This window comes from Urocitellus parryii, chromosome 11 (assembly GCF_045843805.1).
Source record: "Urocitellus parryii isolate mUroPar1 chromosome 11, mUroPar1.hap1, whole genome shotgun sequence".
Lineage (NCBI taxonomy): Eukaryota > Metazoa > Chordata > Mammalia > Rodentia > Sciuridae > Urocitellus > Urocitellus parryii.
The window spans coordinates 27,921,516-27,943,549 of NC_135541.1; the positions used below are offsets into that span (position 1 = coordinate 27,921,516).

The 22,034-nt window shown below is 51.3% G+C and overlaps 1 protein-coding gene and 1 long non-coding RNA gene across 3 annotated transcripts in view; one reads left to right on the forward strand and one right to left on the reverse strand.

Moving 5' to 3' along the window:
• Window positions 1–1,105: 1,105 nt before the first annotated feature.
• On the forward strand, window positions 1,106–20,903 carry Tie1 (tyrosine kinase with immunoglobulin like and EGF like domains 1). 2 transcript variants are annotated; one of them, XM_026397716.2, is made up of 23 exons: window positions 1,106–1,361; window positions 4,386–4,703; window positions 4,778–4,888; window positions 6,079–6,234; window positions 6,394–6,525; window positions 6,667–6,807; window positions 7,002–7,130; window positions 7,973–8,118; window positions 8,369–8,513; window positions 10,989–11,147; window positions 11,315–11,452; window positions 11,646–11,942; window positions 12,433–12,723; window positions 13,025–13,215; window positions 15,824–16,034; window positions 16,192–16,302; window positions 16,490–16,680; window positions 17,558–17,671; window positions 17,786–17,856; window positions 18,925–18,965; window positions 19,045–19,141; window positions 19,224–19,323; window positions 20,470–20,903. In XM_026397716.2, exons 1-23 carry the CDS (start codon window positions 1,304–1,306, stop codon window positions 20,539–20,541), a joined length of 3,420 nt encoding a protein of 1,139 aa, XP_026253501.1. In that variant the 5' UTR covers window positions 1,106–1,303; the 3' UTR covers window positions 20,542–20,903. The 2 variants fall into 2 exon arrangements, with proteins under 2 accessions (XP_026253501.1, XP_026253502.1); XM_026397717.2 differs by having other exon boundaries at window positions 1,107–1,361; window positions 11,901–11,942.
• The window catches only part of LOC113189082 (uncharacterized), a 39,377-nt gene continuing 24,379 nt past the window's right edge, over window positions 7,037–22,034 (reverse strand). Inside the window, exons 3-4 of the long non-coding RNA XR_013342197.1 lie at window positions 9,136–9,337; window positions 7,037–7,116 (exon numbers count right to left, since the gene is read on the reverse strand). This is a non-coding gene — a long non-coding RNA (uncharacterized LOC113189082). The remainder of the gene's footprint in view (window positions 7,117–9,135; window positions 9,338–22,034) is intronic.

A 22,034-nucleotide genomic window follows, 5' to 3' on the forward strand; every position in this document is an offset into this window, starting at 1 on the left:
TAGAATCAAGTCTTTATTCAGAACAAAGAATGGAAAGATGTCCCCGCCCCAGAGGGAGGGTTTGGGTTTCCAAGTCACTTAAGCTAGCACCAGGTCTCAGCCCACCCCAACCATTTCCATCCAAGGCAGGCAGTGGGGGGCCACAGATTTAACCAGTGAGCCCTGGCCACCTGATAGCTCCTCTTGCTGTTCCCTGAAAGGACCTTCCCACGGGCATTCTGTACCTGCAGGTCATGTTCTGTCTGGGAATTGCCGGTGGTGGCTAGAGGTGAGCATGGGTGCTAGTGTGCTGAGAGTACAGCAGATCCAATATCCACAGAGCTCTGAAGCCGTGGCCAAGGGGCTGAGTCTGTTCCCAGGTCTGCTCCAAGCCTTCCAGAGTAGGTGCATCTCCCTGGCTGCATAGGGATAGACATGGGTTTGCTGCAAAATGAACGACAGCAGGCGGACAATGAGCTGAGGCTTCATTCTATCAGCAGCTTCAGCTGAGAGCACCTATGTCACAATCCGCGCTGCCCATGGGTTCCCCTGGGTCTGTTTAACATGTGCACTTGTAGAGGAATCAGCATCGAGTAACCAAGCACCAAGTCAGAAGTTCCAATCCCCACCTTGCCCCAACCTCAGCGTGCCTTCAAGCACTGCAGGCCTCAGCTTTCCCATCTGTAAAACAAGAGAAGTACACAAGATAGATTCAAAGACTCTTTGTGGCCCTGAACCCATATTCTTTTGAGTGTGTTCATTCTCAGGTCCCAAAAATCCTTGTGCTACATGAGAACTCCTCTCTAGGAGCCCATGTAACTGTCTGCATCTTGAAGCACATGTGTGAGGCATCATGTGGGCCACACTTGTGTGTGTGTGCTGGGAGGAGGGGAGACCCCAGAACAATGCCATCCCTCCAAAGCTCCTCAATAGGCGGAAGCCACTGACTTCCTCTATTTCCTGCCTCCTGTATGCCAGCAAGACTGTGGACTGAAGGCAGAGAAGGGATAGAAAATTCGCCCAAACATTCCCAGGTCTCTCTCTACCATAACCCTCCCTGACCTCCACCTAAATAGCTCCCCTTCCAGGGCCTTCCAGGCCACACCCATCCCCAGCTTTGTGGTGGCCAGACTGGGTGATCTAGAGACTGAGAAGCAGGATACATCCTCCCATCCTCTCCCCTGCCACCCCTCCCACCAGAGCCACCTCATTTCCTCTTCCTTCCCAACACTGGGGCCTACTGACCGGCACAGGCGGAGTACTCAGACCCACAACTGACCCCAGGCCCAGCTTGTCCTGGCTGGCCTGGGTCAGCCTCTGGAGTATGGTCTGGCTGGAGCCCCCTTTCCTGCTCCCTGTTCTCTTCCTGGCTTCTCATGTTGGTAAGTCTTCCACGAGTCCCCCATCCCATTACTAGGCCCCAAGGTCCTGATTTTCCCCCAAAGAAATCCTATCATGTCATAGAAACAGACAGGAGAATAATGGTTGCCGTGGGCTGGGGAAGGGGAATGGGAATTATTGTTTAATGGGTATAGAGTTTATGATTTACAAAATGAAAAGAGTTATGGAAATGGCTAGTGGTAAAGTTTGTACAACATTACAAATGTATTTAATAACACTCAAGTGTATGCTCCCAAATGGTTAAGATGGTAAATTCTAGGTTATATGTATTTTGCCACATTAAAAAAAAATTGGGGGAAAAAAAGAAACTCTATCATCACTGTCATGATTTTGACCCTCCAGAAAGCAAAGATCAGGGTCAGGAAAACTTAGGCAGATACTAGAAATCACTGCATGCTGGGACTGGGGAGGGAAGGAGAACATCCATTGACTGTTGGATCTCAGGATCTGTGGGAGCAACAGGGCCTATAGACTCACTGATGTTTTCAGTGGATGCTTATAGAGTCAGTGTATTGGGCTCATTCCGGTAATCACTGGACAATATTCCATCAGTTTCGAGGCTGGCAACCTCCAGACCTATACAATGAGACTCAACAATGCTGACCTCCTATGGCTGTTATGGGGTTTAAATGAGATGATGTACATAGCCTGCTTGGCACAAAGCCTGGCACTTGGTAAGGATTTCTAAGTAAGCTTAGTCCTTCAGTCTCCTGGTAGGAGGATTAGAACACAGAAGCTGCCTTTGAGTGGCTCGTGGTATAGTGAGGAACATAGCACATGGGATGAGCTAATCAGAGACAGGCATGAGGAGCTCTAGGGGAGCACTGAGGAGGAGTCAGAGTAATGGACAAGAACAGAGTCAGGAAAGATTTCACTAAGAAAGTTGGCAGTCAGAAGAATCAATGCAAGTCTCAGAAGCATGGAATAGCACAGGAGAAAAGGGTCCTAATAGGGAAAGCAGACAGAGAGGCAGAGTGTGTATAGCAAGGGGCTCAGGAGCGTGCACACTGTCCTACAGGAAATGGGAAGCCATGGAAGTTACAAGCAAGAGCGTTACAAGGGGCTAGTGGTGATATCTCAGTGGTAGAACACTTGCTTAGCATTCATGAGGCTCTGGTTTTGATCTCCAGCATGGAGAGGGGAATATCTCACAGAGAGAGAAAGAGAAAGAAAGAGGAGGCGGGGAGGTAGATGTGGTTTCTTGGAATGTTCCAGGTCACTAGGGATAAGGGCTGAACAAAGGTTTTTGGGAGACTGGGATAAAGTCAGGAAGCTTTTAGGAAGCAATTTGCAGAATTTTGTGATTAGTTGGGGTAGTTGGCACAAAGCTTAATGGTGTGGATTTTAAAATCAAACAACCTAGCGCTTCTCATTACTAATTGTGTGACCTTGGGCAAGTTATTTAACTTCTCAGAGTCTTTTCCCTGCCTATAAAACTGGGGTAATAACACCCACCTCCCAGGACAGTCAGGATGATAAAATGAGAGAACATCAGTAGAGTGGCTGGTATAGTGTCCTGAATATAATTGACATCCAATAAACATTAATTGTTATGGCAGTGGGAGGACGAGATGACGCCATAGTTACTGCCTCAGCTGGCAGGTGCTGTCTGCTGAGTCAGGGAGCAGGAGAGAGGAGCAGGTTTGGGAAGGCTGACGGAAATGAAGCGCTGAGCTGAAAGGCCATCCCAGAGTTATTGACTCAGAGGTGATAGTTAAAGGGAGCTTGCTCAAAGAAGCCTCTATAAAAATTATTATTGCCTCCTTTGTAAGTGGAAAGAATATCAACTTCACTGGAGGCTTCCAGGATAAATAGCAAAAGGGTGCTTGATACCTGGTGCATGGTCAGTAAATGCCAGCTTTGTTTACTCATATCAAGCTTTCAAAGAACATTAAATGATAAGCTAAGTGGCATTTAAGCTAATTTAATTAATTAATTTAATTAATTAATCATGGAACTGAGGCAGGCAAGCGGGCTCTCCTGGATCTGGTCTGGACTCTGGCTCTATCTGGTCTCTGCCCACATGTGACCACATGTTTTATGCTCTTGTCACACCAAACTTGGACAGCCCCATTCCCCACACCATAACATTTTTTCCTTCCATGTCTTTCCGTAGCTTTTCCCCCTATCTAGAATGCCCATTTCCCTCCCTCCCCATTCTCCTCACCCGTTGTGATCTGCTTGAGCTTTGAAAGTCCTCAAGTTGTATCTCCCAGGAAGCACCTCCCCACCCTCCTGCCACCCCCAGGCTGGGTTAGGTGCCCCTCCCTCTGCTCCCTCTCACAGAACCCTGCATCTGACAGCTATGTCCCTGTCTGCCTCTCCAACCAGACAGTAAACTATTTGGAAAGCAAACACCAAGACCCACCTGTGTCTGCATCCATCTAGGCCCCAGGCCTGTGCTGGACCTGCCCTCTGTCTCTAAGCCAGGCAGAACTGGCTTCATTTCTGCTACACACCCAAATTAAATCCCAACACATCAAATATTTCATGATTTCTGTGGTAACAAGGAGGGGGGCCCTAAAGGATGCTTTTGGTCTGGATGGGGGCAGAGAGAAGTGACTTGAGGCAACCTTGATGAACCAGCTTTGGAGAGGAACTGGGAAAGGGGCCTGACGGAGAATAAAGTGAGGAGTTGAGACAGGGAGCAGAGATCATTACTTCTGACAGCTGGGCTGTGATGGAAAGCCATGTGGCAGGAGAAGGCGGGGAATGTCCAGCCAGAGAAGGGTTTGTGTTTTTGTTTTTGTTCTTTTAGGATGAAGAGACTTGAGGGCAAAGGACCAGTGCACATGGAAGGGGAAAGGAGGGGGATGGAAGTACCTGATAAAATGAAGTGCCTGTAGGCTCTGCGGGTCCCAAAGGGGAAGGAAAGAGGGTGGGAAGAGGGGACCCTCTTCAGAGGGTGTGTAGAACAGTAAGATAAGAGGACTGGGATAGGGGGTTCTGGGGTACAAGGAAGGGTTCACTGGGGCTATGATGGAGTCACTGCTATCCTGGCCCAGGCGCGGCTGTGGACCTGACGCTGCTGGCCAACCTGCGCCTCACCGACCCTCAGCGTTTCTTCCTGACCTGCGTGTCCGGGGAGGCTGGGGCGGGGAGGGGCTCGGATGCCTGGGACCCGCCCCTGCTGCTGGAGAAGGACGACCGCATCGTGCGCACCCTTCCACCCGGACAGCCTCTGCACCTGGCCCGCAATGGCTCACACCAGGTCACGCTTCGAGGCTTCTCCAAGCCCTCAGACCTCGTGGGTGTCTTCTCCTGCGTGGGTGGTGCTGGGTCGCGGCGCACTCGTGTCATCTATGTGCACAACAGCCCAGGGGGTGAGTTCTGGCCTTGAGGGGGGTGGGTGGGCACTGTCCTGGATCACTGACCCCACTCTCCCTCCACTCCACAGCCCATCTGTTCCCAGACAAGGTCACACATACAGTGAACAAGGGTGACACTGTGGTGCTTTCTGCACGTGTGCACAAGGAGAAGCAGACTGATGTGATCTGGAAGAGCAATGGTGAGAGGGGCATTTGGTTGGGCAGATGGACCCACAATTCTGATGCCCCAGCACCTCCATCCTCAGAATTCTCAGTTTGGGCCCCATCACCCTGATACACCTGTTGTCCCCGTGGCCACCCTTCAGGGCTACTCCTTGACCTGAACACACTTGAATTCATCTCCATTCTAGCTCTGGGCCCCCTCTTACTATACTCAGAGGATCAGGAGCCAGTGGCCAGCTACCCTTTAAGCACTATGTTAAGTATTCATCCTTAACTGGGAACTGGCAGATGTGTCACCTGGAAAGAGCAGCTGTCCCCAACTGGAAGAAGAGAACTGGGAACAATGTGTCCAACACAGGACCAAGAAAGTCCAGCCTTTATCAAAGTCCTGTCCAGCCCAAATGTCCACAAGAGCCATCCAGGCACACCTGTGAATCTCAGCCCCAGGTCTGCCCTCCATCCTGATCCTTTCTGTCTTTTGGCTACCCCATAGGAGAACACTGTTTTCCTATATGGCTCCAAAGATTCCTGCCTCAGCCCTCAGATACACAATCCTTTGAATGACTCTTGCATCTCTGGGATCCTTCCTGGGCCCAGGGTTCTGTACCCTGAGCTCCAGGCCATCTGAACTGACAGGAGATGCAGGAGGAGGCAGGGAGACTTATAGACATAGAGTATAGAGTCTCTATGCTGAGAGGCAAGAGTGAGACCCAAAGTAGATGGAAAGTGTACCCAAAAGAAGTGGGAAGAAGCAGGAGCCAGACAAAGATGAAGGGAGAGCATTCCAGGAGGCTGGACTGACAAGAGCAAAGGCTGGACCTTCTGAAATACCAGATGTTTCCAGAAGGGAAACAAACAATTCAGGAATGTTCGGAGTCCGGCAGGGCAGGGCAGGGAGTGGGGAGGTTTAGAGCTAGAGGGCTCAGCAGGAGCCAAACTGGTGAAAACAAACTGGTGAAGTGAAGAATCTGTTGTAGAAGAATCTCACTGGCTGCTAAATGAAGTGGAGGATGGTGGGAAGAGCCAGGCTGGAGGCAGAGAACCTGCATAGGAAACTTCACAGATGAGGAGGAGATGGACTGAACCGGACTTAGTGATTTACTGGGTGGTTGGTGCTAGGGCACAGTGATGTGACCTGGGCAAAGGGAGATGACACTAGCCCATATATGACGGTGTTGAGACCCTGATCCCTTCATGCCGCCCCCAGGATCCTACTTCAATATCTTGGACCGGCAGGAGGCCCGGGATGGACGGTTCTCGGTGCAGCTTTCAAATGTGCAGCCACCATCAAGCGGCATCTACAGTGCTACCTACCTTGAAGCCAGCCCCCTGGGCAGTGCCTTCTTTCGGCTCATTGTGCGGGGTCAGGAGCAAAGGGCAGGGGTTATGGGTGTTATGGGAGCCTGAAAGCTCTATACTTCCCGTAGGTCTTAGAGATTCCCAAAGTCCCTGAAGCTTCCCCAGTCCTCAGTGGCCATGGGTAGGTGAGTGAAGGTTAGTTACTGAAGACACTTTCCTCCAGGCTGTGAGGCTGGCCGCTGGGGGCCAGGCTGTGCCAAGGAATGCCCAGGCTGCCTACATGGAGGTGTCTGCCACGACCATGACGGCGAATGTGTTTGTCCCCCTGGATTCACTGGTACCCGCTGTGAGCAGGGTAAGGAGGAGGGGCGCTAAGACCCAGACAAGAGAGGATACCTGACTGGAGTAAGACTCAGAACCTGGAGGGTGAGGGTACTGATTCAGTCCTGGACTCTGCACCCAACAGAGACCCATATGCCACATATCTTCTTTCTAGCCTGCAGAGAGGGCCGTTTTGGACAGAGCTGCCAGGAGCAGTGCCCAAGCCCATCAGGCTGCCGGGGTCTCACTTTCTGCCTCCCAGACCCCTATGGCTGTTCTTGTGGATCTGGATGGAAAGGAAGCCAGTGCCAGGAAGGTATGAACTAACCTACCCTCCACAGCCACAGGCTTGGCCTGGACCCTTCACTCTGACCCTGACTTACACACCAAGCCCTCTACAGTCCCCTGACCTGTGCCCCCTCTACATTCAGCCTGTTGTACAACACATGCCCCATCTGTGCCCTCGTGGCCCCCAACCAAGCCTCCTAACTATACTTACTTTGTTCCCAGCCTGTGCCCCTGGTCATTTTGGGGCTGACTGCCGCCTCCAGTGCCAGTGTCAGAATGGTGGCACATGTGACCGGTTCAGCGGCTGCGTCTGTCCCTCTGGGTGGCATGGAGTCCACTGTGAGAAGTCAGGTATGAGCATTAGAGACTCGTCAAGACAAGTCAGCCCCCACTGAACATGTCTGCACAGAGGAGCCTTGCCCTTCCTTTCTCTGCTAACAGCCCAAGGGACCGCATAGTCTGGCAGGAGTTCTCACCATTCAGCGGCCCATAAATTGAAGGGTGACAGCCCAGAGGGCACTGGAGCCCACAGGAGGCTCCTGGCCTGCATGAGAGAGAGAGAAAGTTGGGGAAGGCTTCTGGGAAGAGGTGAGATCTGAGATTAGATAGGGAGGACAGAGGAGAGATGACAGGGAAGGAGTGTGGAGAAAGCCTGAGGGTTGGAACTCAGGCTTGCATATCAGGACAATGAGGTAAGGGGCAGGGAGAATGTCCAAAGGGGTCAAATCATGGGGCCTCTGAATATCAGGTCAAAGGTTTGCACTTGGTATGATAGGGGTAAGGGAGACTTGTTGAAGGGGCCTGAGGCAGTCGGACTCTTTTCAGAAAGGACCTCTTGCTGCTGGGTAGAGTGCGGAAGCTGGAGACTCCAAGGAGTCTGTGGTTGGGGACCAGAAACCAATGAGGCCCAAACAGTGTGCTGGCTGTGAGGATAGTGAGGGGCCTGTCCATGGATAATGGAGGAATGAGGAAGAGTGCTGTAGAGACGGGGAGGAGGAGGTAGACCCTGTGGCTAATCAGATATGGGGCACGAGGACCCTGGAGGAGTCATATAGGACTTTGCTGGCCTTCAAATTTGAGTGAGATGGTGGTGTCTCTACTGAGATGCAGAGCAAGGGACAAGGGGCACTTTCATGATTATGGTCACATGTTTGCCCCATGGGAGTCCCAGCACTATTCTTCTCTCTCCCCAGACCAGATCCCCCAGATCCTCAATGTGGCCTCAGAACTGGAGTTCAACTTAGAGACGATGCCCCGGATCAACTGCGCAGCCTCAGGGAACCCCTTCCCAGTAAGAGGCAGCATGGAGCTTCGCAAACCAGATGGCACTGTACTCCTGGTCAGTCCCAGTGACCCTAACCCTTTGTCCCCTGTCCTTCCACTTTCCTAGTTGATTCCTCAGAACCCCATCCCCTCAGAACTTTCTGCAAACTCTACCCACTAGCCTGGGCATGGCTCTAATAGGGTCAGGCTGATTGGTGAGGGGCTGCTACTGGGCCCCTCTCCCATCAATAGTCCAAACATATTTGCATATATGCCTCCTAGGTGCACAATCTCTGTGGTCTGTCCCCTCTCTTTGTCTATCTTAGTCCACCAAAGCCATTGTGGAGCCAGATAGGACCACAGCTGAGTTCGAGGTACCCCACTTGGCCCTTGGGGACAGTGGGTTCTGGGAGTGTCGTGTGTACACATCTGGTGGTCAAGACAGCCGGCGCTTTAAGGTCAATGTCAAAGGTCAGTAATGTCTTAGGGCCATGGAGGATGGACAGTGGGCAGATATCTACCTAATGCTCAGACTGGGGATCCCAGCAGAAAGGGCAAGGGCATCCAATCTGTCAGGCCAGCATCAGGCAAAGAGGGTTTGTGGTCAGCCAAAGGTCTGGGCTGGGCAGTGTCAAGGCTGGAGCACAGCTTGGTCCCATCTGGAAAGGACATTCCACACCCCAGAAATGGGGGATGCCCTCCAATCTCTCCCTACCTCCTGCTTAGCCATGCCTCCCCACCCCCACCACCACACACACTGTGCCTTTGACTCTGCCTCTAGGACACTGCTCCCTGTGTCTGAGTCTCCCTGCATAGGCACTCAGTGCTGGGACTGGGGAGCACAGGATCTATGGAACTCAAGGGTGATCTGCTTGGCTCCCCAGAGGGGATAACTGCATAGAAGTCTGCCAGGTGAACAAGGGGCTAACTCCCAGCATTCAGGAGTGCTCAGAGAAGAGGCCCCCTCCCCAAATTAGGTATCCCTGTACCTTCTCGGCACCATATCATGGGCAGGTCACACTCCTGGGCCCTGCCACCCCCAGACCCCACCACTTTCCCTCTAACCTCCTTCTCTACATGAGCTCTCTCTCACCTTCTTCTTTTTCACTGTCACACTCTGCTTCCAGGTTCCTCACCATGTCCTCTCATCACCCCCTCCTCCACAAGGCTCCACCTTCAGCCTTTCTCTTCTCAGTCTTCCCAAGTCTTCAGACCCAGAGCCCTGGGTTCAAATCCTCTCTATGTAAGTCCCAAGTTCTGCTGGTTACAGTGGCTCACATTTGTAATCACAGCTACTAGAGAAGTTGAGGCAAGAGGATCATAAGTTCAAGGCCAGCCTGGGCAACTTAGTGAGACACTGTCTCAATAATAATAATAATAATAATAATAATAGGGGCTAGGGATATAGCTCAGTGGTAGAGTGCTCCTAGGTTCAATCCCCAGTACTAAATAAAATAAATAATTTAAAACATTCCTAGTCCCATTACCTTAAGCAAGTAACTTAACCACTCTTAGTTTGTCTGCGTGTGAAATGAGGACATTAGCACACACCCGATAGGGTTGTTACAAAGATTAAACTAGAGGCTTATGTTGTAGCTCACTAGTTGAGCACTTGCCTCACATGCATGAGGCACTGGGTTCGATCCTCAGCACCACATAAGAATAAATAAATAAAATAAAGATCTTTTTTTTAAAAAAAGATTAAACTAGATGATGCTTTAAGCAGTTCATACAGAATATGTGTTCAGTATATGTTGACAATTGATATTTTTAAAATGACATCTAGTCCCAAAAGTGTCAACCCTTGTCTGGTAATGCCCTCATGTGATCTGTAGTCAGATCCTTCTGGCCCCAGACTTATTGGTAGGACCTCCATGAAGTGAGGCATCTTCTGTGAGGTCTGGTTCTGAAACTGGTGTGAAAGTTAACTGGTGAATGATTCAAGGGCCTGTTTTATATCCAGCCTGCATGTCTGATCCTCTGTATAAGCTGCAGACACCAGCAGGGGCTCCTCAGTATCCAAGCTGGACCTCTTCTCCTCACAAACCTGCATCTCCTGCTGATGTGCTCGTTGCTATCGGATGCTCCTTCAGCTCACAACCCTGCATCTTCCCTGAGCAGTCTTCCTTCCTTTCCTTCCCTCCTCCCTCTTTCCCTCCCTCTCTTCCAAGTCACATCTAGTAAATATTCGGAAGAAGCAGGGGAACCTCTTAAGGCATATAATGCAATAAACTGGAGAGAAAAGCTGAGGCCAGAATAGGGGCAGTGACCACAGAGTAAGGAAGCTGGGCAAGAACATAAAAGCTATTTCAGGGTAGAATCCATTGACTTGAAGTGACCTGGTCAGACACACTTAGTTCAAACCCTCTCCTCCTATCTGTGAGTCTTTAGGCAAGTTATTCAATGTCCGAGCCCCAGTTTCTTCATTCATGACTCAGGGGTAATGAGCTCCATCTGAAAGGTAGTTGTGAGAATTAAAGGTCATGCATATGAAGCATCAAGGGTGGAGCAGGGACTTCATCACTGGCACCTTGCTTTAATTAAGAGAGTGGTGAAAAGAGAGAGAATAGTGAACAATGAGGGGAGGGGCAGAGAAGAGACGACACCCAGGCTGTCTCCCCGCCTTGTGTTCCAGCCCCTTTTGTCTACATTACACTTCAGGACAAGGTGCTCTTCCCCAGCCCAGCTGACCATGTCATTCCCTTGCTTCACATCTTTTGAGATACCAATGTCCTTGTCATTGAATCCTTGTATCTTAAGCCACCCAAGGACCAGAACTGTGTCCACTTGGGCCCTGGCCACTCTGATCTTCTATTGAACTTGGTCTACTTGCACCCAGTCCAGAGGGTCCCCAGATCCAAATAAAGATGCAAAGCACAGTGTTCCCCTTTTTCTGAGGACAGGATAGGCCCTATGGGCAGTGCCTTACCCCTAGTCTCCTGGCAGTGCCCCCAGTGCCCCTGACTGCACCTCGGCTCCTGGCCAAGCAGAGCCGCCAGCTCGTGATCTCCCCATTGGTCTCATATTCTGGGGATGGACCCATCTCCTCTGTCCGCCTGTACTACCGGCCCCAGGACAGCACCATGCGCTGGTCCACCATTGTGGGTGAGTGGGGAGAGAGCTGGGGGAAGGACAGGGGTGTTGGGTAATAGTGAGGGGATGAGGTGAGAATGGAAAGGGAAGGAAGGTTGTATAATAGGGGGGAATAAAGGGAGCAGGTGGATTTTGGAATGGTTGGCATTAAATGATATGTGTGCCATACCCACCCTCAGTGGACCCCAGTGAGAATGTGACATTAATGAATCTGAAGCCGAAGACAAGATACAGTGTCCGTGTGCAGCTGAGCCGTCCAGGGGAAGGGGGAGAGGGGACCTGGGGACCTACCACTCTCATGACCACAGACTGTCCTGGTGAGAGGCCAAGAGTCATCCCTTCCTGCCCTGCCCTAGGATTACTGACCTGTCCATTCAGGTTGTCATATTTTATCCATCCAGGGGCCCCTGACTTTCCCATTGGAGGTTCTTACCTGTTCACTAGGGATCATTGTCCCACCCAGCCCTGAAGACCCATTGGACAGTTCTGACCCCTGACCTTTGGCCCCAGAGCCCTTGTTGCAGCCATGGCTGGAGGGCTGGCATGTGGAAGGCCCTGACCGGCTTCGAGTGAGCTGGTCCTTACCCTCGGTGCCTGGGCCGCTGGTGGGTGATGGTTTCCTGCTGCGCCTATGGGACGGGGCACGGGGACAGGAGCGGCGGGAGAATGTCTCATCCCCCCAGGCCCGCACTGCCCTCCTGACTGGACTCACGCCTGGCACCCACTACCAGCTGAATGTGCGGCTCTATCACTGCACCCTCCTAGGTCCTGCATCGCCCCCTGCACACGTGCTGCTGCCTCTCAGTGGTATGCCTGGAATGGGTGATGAGTGGGGGATGAAGAGAGTACAGGGCACGTGGGGATACGTGAGACACAAGAGACACAGAAGAGGACATAGAGATAGCACAGGACACATTCGGGAACCAGGGAGGACATGGGACATGGGGAAGGTAGAGGCTACCAGAACAAAGGTCACCATGAGTATGTGGACAGAGGAGTTCATGGTTCGTGTGGAAAATAAGGATCATTGGAGGACATGAAACTTGGAGAACCATAAGGTATGGGGGACATAGGGAGGACTTGTACTACATGGAAAAAACAGGGTTAGCAGAAGCCTGTGGGTGAATGTGGCCTTAGGATGGAGAGGAATCCAACTGGGAGAGGGGGCAGGTGGCAGGGTGGCTCCCATTCTGGAGTCCACAGAGCAGGACACACAGCTCTAACTTATGTAACTCACCCATGACCATATGGTCTGGTCCTGTCTGAGCCCTGCCTTCCTGCTCCCCCTCTCCCCCAGGGCCTCCAGCCCCCCGACATCTCCATGCCCAGGCCCTCTCAGACTCTGAGATCAAGCTAACGTGGCAGCAGCCAGAAGCTCCATCTGGGCCTATATCCAAGTACATTGTGGAGGTGCAGGTGGCTGGGGGTTCAGGAGACCCACTGTGGATGGACGTGGACAGACCTGAGGAGACAAATACCATCGTCCGTGGCCTCAATGCCAGCACGCGCTACCTCTTTCGTGTGCGGGCCAGCGTTCAAGGTCTTGGTGACTGGAGCAACATGGTAGAAGAGGCCACTCTAGGCAACGGTGAGAGGGAAGAGCCCACAGGACACCTGGGCCCTGGGGCTGGTCTCAGCATGCACTCCCTCCATCTCACTAGCTACCTTGGAGTTGGGGCCCTCCCAACAAGTGACACAAGCCCCCACCTTGCCCATTTCATGATCCTAGTACTTGGGTAATCACACTTGTCCTGTGACACCCCTGGCCCCACAGTACCTCCCCATGTCCTGTTACTGAGATCTGCAGACTTTCCCTCTGTGGAACTCTGTGGTGACCTCTGGGTTCCTTGACCTGGGAGTCCCCATCATCTGTCCTTCATTGTGTCCAGGGCTACAGAGCCAAGGCCCAGTCCAAGAGAGCCGGGCAGCAGAAGAGGGCCTGGATCAGCAGCTGGTCCTGGCTGTGGTGGGCTCCATCTCTGCCACCTGCCTCACCACCCTGGCTGCCCTCTTAGCCCTGGTGTGCATCCGCAGGAGCTGTGTGCGTCGGAGGCGCACCTTCACCTACCAGTCAGGATCGGTCAGTGAACCACACCCCTGGGTGCACAAGCGAGGTCCCCAGTGTGCATGCATCTCTGTCTGCATAAACACAAGTACTTGTACACCGTGTGCGTGTACATGTGTTTCTGTCACAAGTATAAGACTACATTGAACCACACTTAAGGGTACAAAATATAATCCTTTTCTATTTCTCTAGAACTGAATTCAGCTCATGAGCCCAATTCTACTAGAGGGAAATATTTAGTATTCCTAGTTCAAAAGAATTCAGTTTTGTCCATATTTCACCAGGGCCAATTCCAGGCTTGAATGGGGTCAGTTTGAGATTATCTTGCCCAATCTTTGCCTTCTTCCTGGGGTTGCTCTTGGCACCTGGAGTCCATATTAGCCTTTGTCCTTGCAGGCCCTCCATCTGCACACATCTGTGACTGATGTCCTCAGCACTACTGTGGCTTCTTGCCAACAGGCCACTCAGGCTGTGAGCTCCTCTTGTCAGCCTCCATCCTTTCGAATTCTTGCTTTGCCTGTACCCTGCAGAGGGCAGCATGTTCTGTGGCTCAACCCCTCTAGAATTGAGTCTGGCCTGCAATCTCACTCGCACCCCTTGAGAAGAGAAGTAGTCACCTCCACTCTTCCAGGCTTCCCTGCAAACCTGCCTGGATTCTCAGTCCTCCTATATTCTACATCCCTCTGGCCTCAGAGCTAACATTTAGATGGGATGGGGGAGGGGTGCTGGCTCCTCTTCAGGGACCTGGCATCACCTCATTTTGTCACATCTGCCCATCCCACCAGTCATGTTTCTTCTGAGACTCTCCCCACTGTTGTCACTTAGGATTTGAGGGCCCTTGGCCCTCCAGGCCTGAGCACTTGATATCTAGAGCCAAGCTTTAGTATTTAAAACAAAACAAAACAACAAAAAGCACACAACCCCTTTTTATCTCTCAAGGGCTGACTCTTGTAATAGAAAGTCCAGTGTCCAAGTCTAGTGTCTACTATGCCTTTAAAAAATTCCATCCAGGGATTCAATTGGTGTCTTTGTCTGGGCTCTCCCTCTGAGGTCAGGGCACACAGCCAGCCATCTCTGCCTAGTGAGGGAGGGTGTTGGGCACAGATGCAGAGAGAAGGTGGCACAGAAAGCAGCCTTTAGCGTTCATATTATCATAATGCATATCAAGATGTGTCCCTGCTACCTGTGTCTGCCCACAGATATAATTCATGTGCTGTGTCCAAGTAGATGTATGCATCCTCTAGGAGTCCTCCCATGTATATAAGTGTTCCTGATGTATGTGTATCCCTGTGCCTGTGTAGCTCCAGGCCCTCGTGTGCCTCTGAACCTCTGCATGGATGCATGCATTCTGGTATAAGCCTGCAACTATTCATGTTTCATGTAAATCCATGTGACCCATGTCCTCAGTCCCCGTCCATCAAGCTAGGCTTCAGCTTACTTAGGAAACCCCATCCCATTGTTTGTTTATTTGGTACTAGGGATTGAACCCAGGGGCACTTAACCACTAAACCGCATCCCCAGCCCTTTTAATATTTTATTTAGAGACAGTATCTTACTGAGTTTCTTAGGACCTCGCTAAATTACTGAGGTTGGCTTTGAACTTGCAATCATCCTGCCTTGGCCTCCTGAGCCACTGGGATTACAGGTATGCACCATCAAACCCAGCCCAAGGTCTGTCTTTTTTTTTAAATATTTATTTTATTTTAGTTGTAGTTAGACACAATACTTTTATTTTATTTATTTTTATGTGGTGCTGAGAATTGAACCCAGGGCCTCGAACATGCTAGGTGAACACTACTGCTGAGCCACAACCCCAGGCTCCACAAGATCTATCTTAATCCTGTTTCCAGGTCTCATATTGGCAGTTCCCTTGATCCTGTTCAGCTAGCTACTCCTTTTTCCTGCCATCAGTCCTGCCCAGGTGAACCTCCTACTCAAAAGAGGGAAGTGAACATTCTCTTTGTTAGGGTCTTAGTATCTTTGGGTGCTGGCCTGGTTCTAGAGCTATGGCTAGACACCAAGTGGGTGGACAGGAGTCGTCTCTCTTCTGCTGCTACTATGGAAAAGAAAACCCCTCCATTGACTCAGTATTTCAGGGCTTTGCATGTAGTTGGTGCTCAGTAAATATACCTAAGGCTGGATTCCTCTCCAGAGCACTCTGGCAAAAAAAAAAAAAAAGCCTAGTTGTGGGATTAGCACAATAACAGGAAGCCCCCTGCTTCCCATCACAGCTCATCCCAATTCTTTTCTGTTTTAAATGTGAAAATCATCTTTCCATTGACTCACATCATAGCATTTAGAAAATTACCCACAAGCCCTGTTCTGCCTTCCACAGCCCCACACTAACCCTACTAAACCTGCATGCTACAGCTTCTGCATTCCTCTTCTTGGACATCAGTCCACCCAGTGACCCCCCTGTGGCTCTGTCACCTATGATTCTGTCTCAGTATACTTCCTCTGTCTGTAAGTGTGTCCCTGGCTGACCACTCGAGGGCCCTCTGTCTGGCTCTTTGTCCGTTCTTCTAACCACTGACCTTCTCTTTGCATGATGTTTGCGCTTCCTTCTGCCCCCTCCCTGTGTCTCTTGCGTGAACTGCCTGCTCATTTGTTCCATCCTGTGAAGGGTGAGGAAACCATCCTGCAGTTCAGCTCAGGGACCTTGACACTAACTCGGCGGCCAAAACCACAGCCCGAACCCCTGAATTACCCAGTGCTGGAGTGGGAGGACATCACCTTTGAGGACCTCATTGGAGAGGGGAACTTCGGCCAAGTCATCCGGGCCATGATCAAGAAGGATGGGCTCAAGATGAATGCAGCCATCAAGATGCTAAAAGGTCCCTGAGAGTGACCCCTGACCTCAGCCCTGGCCCTCTATCTTGTTTCATAGACCCCAAGCCTCACCTAGACCCCTCCAACATTGACCCCAGCCCTCACCAGTCCATGCCCTTTCTCTAGTTATTTCTGGCAAGGGTGACACTAGATTCTTTACAGAGTATGCCTCTGAAAATGACCATCGTGACTTTGCTGGAGAACTGGAGGTCCTGTGCAAACTGGGGCATCACCCCAACATCATCAACCTCCTGGGGGCCTGTGAGAACCGAGGTGAGGCCCCTGTCCTTCTCCCACCCCCATCATTGGCCACTGCCCCTACCATATCAGTGGCTTGCTGGGAGCTGCAGGTCACCTTCATCACACTTCCTGCATGCTGTAAGCTCTTACCCTGGGGTACCTGCTCTCACTCTAGATGGGCTGCATCTAAATCACCCCCCTGCATCTCCTCAACTCCCAGGTTACTTGTATATCGCCATCGAATATGCCCCCTATGGGAACCTGCTAGATTTTCTGCGGAAGAGTCGGGTGCTAGAGACTGACCCAGCTTTTGCCCGAGAACATGGAACAGCCTCCACTCTCAGCTCCCGGCAGCTGCTGCGTTTTGCCAGTGATGCTGCCAATGGGATGCAGTACCTGAGTGAGAAGCAGGTTTGTGTGAGCACAGTGGGTGACTTAGGGCAGAGGAGAGGCCGCGGGCCAACCTCAGGAGATAAAATCAACAGGCTTTAATTGGGTGTGGGAACTGAGGGACAGTGAGAGGGAAGGACATGGCCCAGGGTGCCTAACCCAAGTAACGATGAGTAGAAGCTCAGGCGAGTCTGGAGAAGGTGCTGCAATTGGAGTGTCTGAGGGAAATCCTGGGGCAAGTGTGGGGGTGAGCACTTGTAGAGGCCAGTCCAGCACTCAGGAGAGAGCTGGCACCCCAAGATGGTGACTAGTGGTGAGGGAGTGAGTAGATCTACCAGCAACGGTGAAGGGGGGGGGGGGCTGAGCCAAATCTGAGAAAACCCTGCCTGAAAGGGAGGAGGGAACAGCAAGCCTCTGGAGGGGGACATGGGACTGAGGGAAGGCATTTTACAGGTGGTCAAGTTTGAGAATCTTGAAAACAGAGGGGCAGGGGCCAACACAGGGGGAGGGGGTGATGAAGAGAAGTCTCTGAGGAAGGTGGAGGACCAAGGGGAGACACTGGAACTCAGCGGGGAGGGTTGCTTAGGGTCTTTCACCAATGAGGAGAGAGTGGGAGAAAAAGGATGGGGAGCATGGGAAGAAGGGAAGACGCAATGTGGCCACCGCTGTCTCAGGAAGAGGGATGAGCCAGAACTTGGCCAAGGCCCAGGTCTCAGGAAGGAGAGGAGCAGAGCCAGCACTGATTTCTCTCAGACAGACATTGGCTGACACAAGGTTGAGGCCTATGTGGATGGGAAGAAGAGGAAGGGGCTCCTGAAAGCCTGAGGGTGCCCCTCCCTGGCCCTGCTAACCCAGTCGCCCTCCTCCCGCTCCCCCTGACTTCTGGCCTTGCCTGCAGTTCATCCACAGGGACTTGGCAGCCCGAAACGTGCTGGTTGGAGAGAACCTTGCTTCCAAAATCGCAGACTTTGGCCTTTCTCGGGGAGAAGAAGTGTATGTGAAGAAGACAATGGTGAGTCCCAGTCAACCCTCCCTGCAGGGTCTGTGCCTGGCTGGGCCTGGTCCCCCAAAGCCTCCAGACAGGCCCTTCCTCCACACCCAAACCCTCAAACCCATTCTCTCCCAGGGGCGTCTCCCTGTGCGCTGGATGGCCATTGAGTCTCTGAACTACAGTGTCTATACCACCAAGAGTGACGTGTGAGTGTGAGGGTGGGAAGGGGCAGGAGGGCTTGATGCCCAAAGATCAGGCAGGCATAACCTAGACACACCTCAGCAACATCTGATAATCCAAGGCATGACTTGGGCACTGCTGGGTGTGAAACTGGCGTGTCTTGAGCATTTGGCAGTGCCCATCACCTGAATGGGAAGGCAGGGGACTAGCTGGAAGGAAGTTTTGTCTTGGAAGGTATTTTAGGGGTAGGACTTGGGTAAGGGTAGCTGAAAATTTTATTTGTGTATCAGATGGGCAATGACTTGGAGAGATTGGGGAATGCTATGGATAATCTCTAAGGCAGGCGTTGGGGACGTGCTCTCACCTTCCTGTCAGGAAGGCAGGGGCATGGCTAACCATCACACAATCCTCACAACTCCTTCTCTGTATGCCTCAACCTCAGATAGCCATCTTGGCACTCTTCACCCTCTCTCCAGGATCGTCCATCTCAGTCTGAACCTGACCTACCCAACGTTTCAGCCCTGTCTTCTGAGTTGTTCTGCTTTGAACCTGAGCCCTTTGGCCTGGCCTGCCTGCTTGCTGACCACCCCTCTGTCCACTCTATGCTTACTTCCTGCTCTACCATAAGACTCCCTAGATTCCCTCCCCCAGATGGTCTGATACATACCTACATGGAGGTTATTGCAGTGTGAGATGCAGTTAAGTACAAGGACTTTGGAGCTAGACTGCCTGTGTTTGAATTCCTGCTTTGCCACTTATTAGCTGTGTGACATTGGGCAAGCTCTCAGTGCCTCAGTGTCCTCCTCTGTAAAATGGGGGATAATAATAGGCCCATATGTTAGGGCTGATGTGAGAGTTGATATATATCAGTGCCTGGACTGTAGTCAGTATTCAATAAAAATCTTAGCTATAATTATGTTGAACCAAGGGTTAGAGGTATGAAGGAGCTTCAGTGAAGCAGAGAGAGCAGCGGGCCAAGCCAGACACTTGTAGAGCAGACACATTCAGGTCTGGGAGAGGCCACGCATCGTGAATAGGTAGACTACTGGGTGCCAGGGCCTAGAAGGCAACTAAGTACATCCTTCTCATTTCAGTTGGTCCTTTGGGGTCCTCCTCTGGGAGATAGTGAGCCTTGGTGAGTACCCACCACTGTTCCCCAGAGCACCCCTTTATGAGGGGTCCCTGGTCTGAGGGAGCCCCGTCTCCTCCTGCAGGAGGCACACCCTACTGCGGCATGACCTGTGCGGAGCTATACGAGAAGCTGCCTCAGGGCTACCGCATGGAGCAGCCTCGAAACTGTGACGATGAAGTGTGAGTCACCTCACCCTTGAGCTCTGTGGCCCCATCACCCCAGCCGGCCCTAACCCCTTTCCTCAAAATGCCCCACCCGCAGGTACGAGCTGATGCGCCAGTGCTGGCGGGACCGTCCACATGAACGCCCGCCCTTTGCCCAGATTGCTCTGCAGCTGGGCCGCATGCTGGAGGCCAGGAAGGTGAGGAGACTGAGGTGATGGAGCTGGGGCTCCCCAGGCTCACAGGAGTGCTCTCTCCTAGATGCCAGAGAGCACAGCCACTATGTCCCCTGTCCCACCACCCCTGGCCACCCAAACTCCCTCAGCCAGAACTGTCATCATCCCGGGGCCCCAGCATGCAGACTCCCTTTGTGGCCCTTGCTGGATTAGACACAAGGTCATTCCACACACTTCCAGGATTGCTGTTGTTCAGCCCCAACAGCAAAGTCCTCCCTGCAGTCCCTGGTCCCAGACTGCTTGCCTATCCTCCACTGCGGAGGCCATCAGTCCAGGCTGATGAGACACCTGTCCTCACCTGGCAGAGCCAGAGCAGAATGCATGAATGGTCCACTAACCCAAGCTGGATGGGTGAATGAATGGTACAGGAAAGGCTTAAATAAGAGGAATTAGTGGGTGGCTAATACGATAATCACATGCATGCACAATTCAATAATGGACTCTAATAACTATGAATAAATGAATTATCAAATAAATATAATGAAGAAATATATTAAAATAAGTAAACTTTAAAATAGTTGTTTATATGAATTTGTGATTATTTAATTATCTTAAGAAGGATGGAATATGAAATAACCATATAAATGGTGACTCAATAATAGCCTTAAGAATAGATGAATAAGCAAATGAATTAATAAATGAATGAGCAATTCATCTAATGAATACATGAAAAAAAGAGCTCCTCTAGGACCTTAAGAAAATCAAGAAAAGACCAGTAAAGTAGAGGAAACAGATCAGGGAAGAAAGAGGGGGAGGGGGAAAGGGGAATAGTGGGCAATAATACTGGCCAAATTATATTGTTATATCATGTGCATGAACGAATATGTAACAAGGAATCCTGCCATTATGCATAATTATAATGCATCCATAAAGACAAGGAAAAGCAAAACAAAAAGAAGAAAAAGTTCTCCTTTGTGTCTGCCTCTCACCTGAGACCCCCAGCGGTGGTCTTATGCTCTCACTGCTCTGGGCCGGTGAAGACCAACCTTGGCCATGGGGGCGTAATGGAGCCTCGGCACAAATCAGTGTCTGTTTAAATGCCCCAACTACACAGGAGGACAGATGTGCCACCATCTCTGGCCTCCACTAAAGCTTATTTTGCCCATCCAGGCCTACGTGAACATGTCGCTGTTTGAGAATTTCACTTATGCGGGCATTGACGCCACAGCTGAGGAGGCCTGAGCCGCCGACACACCAGAACCTGGCTCTGCTGGCCAGAGCAAACTCTGCTCACCAACCTGCACTTCTGACCCCTCTAGCCTCTCACCTGAGCCTCCCCAAGGAATTTTTTTTTTAACTTAAGAGGGGAAAGAGGGAATCCATGGAGGGGGTGGCCTAGGAGAATGAAGCCCCATCCTTTGCAGCTCTTAATGGCTACCTTTCACATCCTTCCTTTTCTTCAGCTGCTTCACATATGTGCTCCCCATTCTGCTGCTCCCCACTCTCAAGCGCCTACTCCAGCTCCTCTGCCAAGCCACATGCATTCCCCATTCATCTGCTCCCCACCCCCTGCCTTGTACTCAGAATAAATAAATGCTCTGAGAAACGCCATCCAATGTGTACCTTTTACTACTTAGTCCATCCCAGGGCAGGAGTTGGGAGAGGGAAACTGGACTTCCAGGAAAAGGAGCACCATCCTACATGTACTGCCTGAGGCCCAAGGCCCTGTAGAGATTGCCTCTCCATGCTGGGAGACATTTTGGAAGACCCATTTGACACCTTTAGTCCCTACCTCTGTCCTAAACACAAATCTATCTTCCCCTGGTCTCCTCCCTGCTCTCCAGCCTCCTCACAAACATGTCTCCCAGTATCTCTGGGTAGCTGCCAGCCTAGGATTCTTCACTCTGTCCACGCACAGTCTGTGCCAGGATTGGCTGGAGCCCAGCCTCAGCTCAAACTGACACTCAACCCCAGATTCTGGCCTGTCTCAAGTTCCTCCTGCTCCTATCCTTTTCCTTGTCCCTCCAGACAGCCTTTCCCTTACTGCCCAGCTGGTGGGTGTAAAAGGAGGAAGACAGAGGCCACCCCCAATTTGAGCCAGCCAGAGTTGGATTCCTTCACCTTTTTCTGGGTCTCAGTGTTCTGGGCAGTGTTCCTTGACTGGGCTCTTGCTCTCACTTCTGAAAGTTAGTCTCACTCTACCCCATGCCGTGGGGCCTCTGGCTTGCTTATGCTTTGAAAGTCAACCTCAGATTTCCCTCCCATCGGTCCTTAGGAAATAACACTGGTCATACTTCATACATTTTTTTTTCCCAGTGAACCAAATGAAATCAAAGAAGGCATAGCACAGTGAGGCATTGTGGTTAAGAACACAGATCCTGGGACTGGGAATGTAGCTCAGTAAAGCACGTGCTGAGCACAGATCCCAGATTCACACAGACCTGTGTCCAGTTCCTTCTATACCACTTACTATCTGTGTGGCCTTGGTCAAGTCACTTCACCTCTCTGAGTTTCTGTTTTCTCCAGTGAAAAAAAATGGGGTTAATTAGAGCACTTTGTGGTGTTAGTGTCAAATGAGATCTCACAGGCTTGTCTTCCACAACCCTGGGTCAGATATCTTGTAAGAGCTCAATAAATGTCAGTTGATCACATTATATACAATGCAGGAAGTTGGGGGGTATCAGAACTGCAGTCAAACAGACTTGAATGGCTGGAGTATGGGGATGAATTCAGGA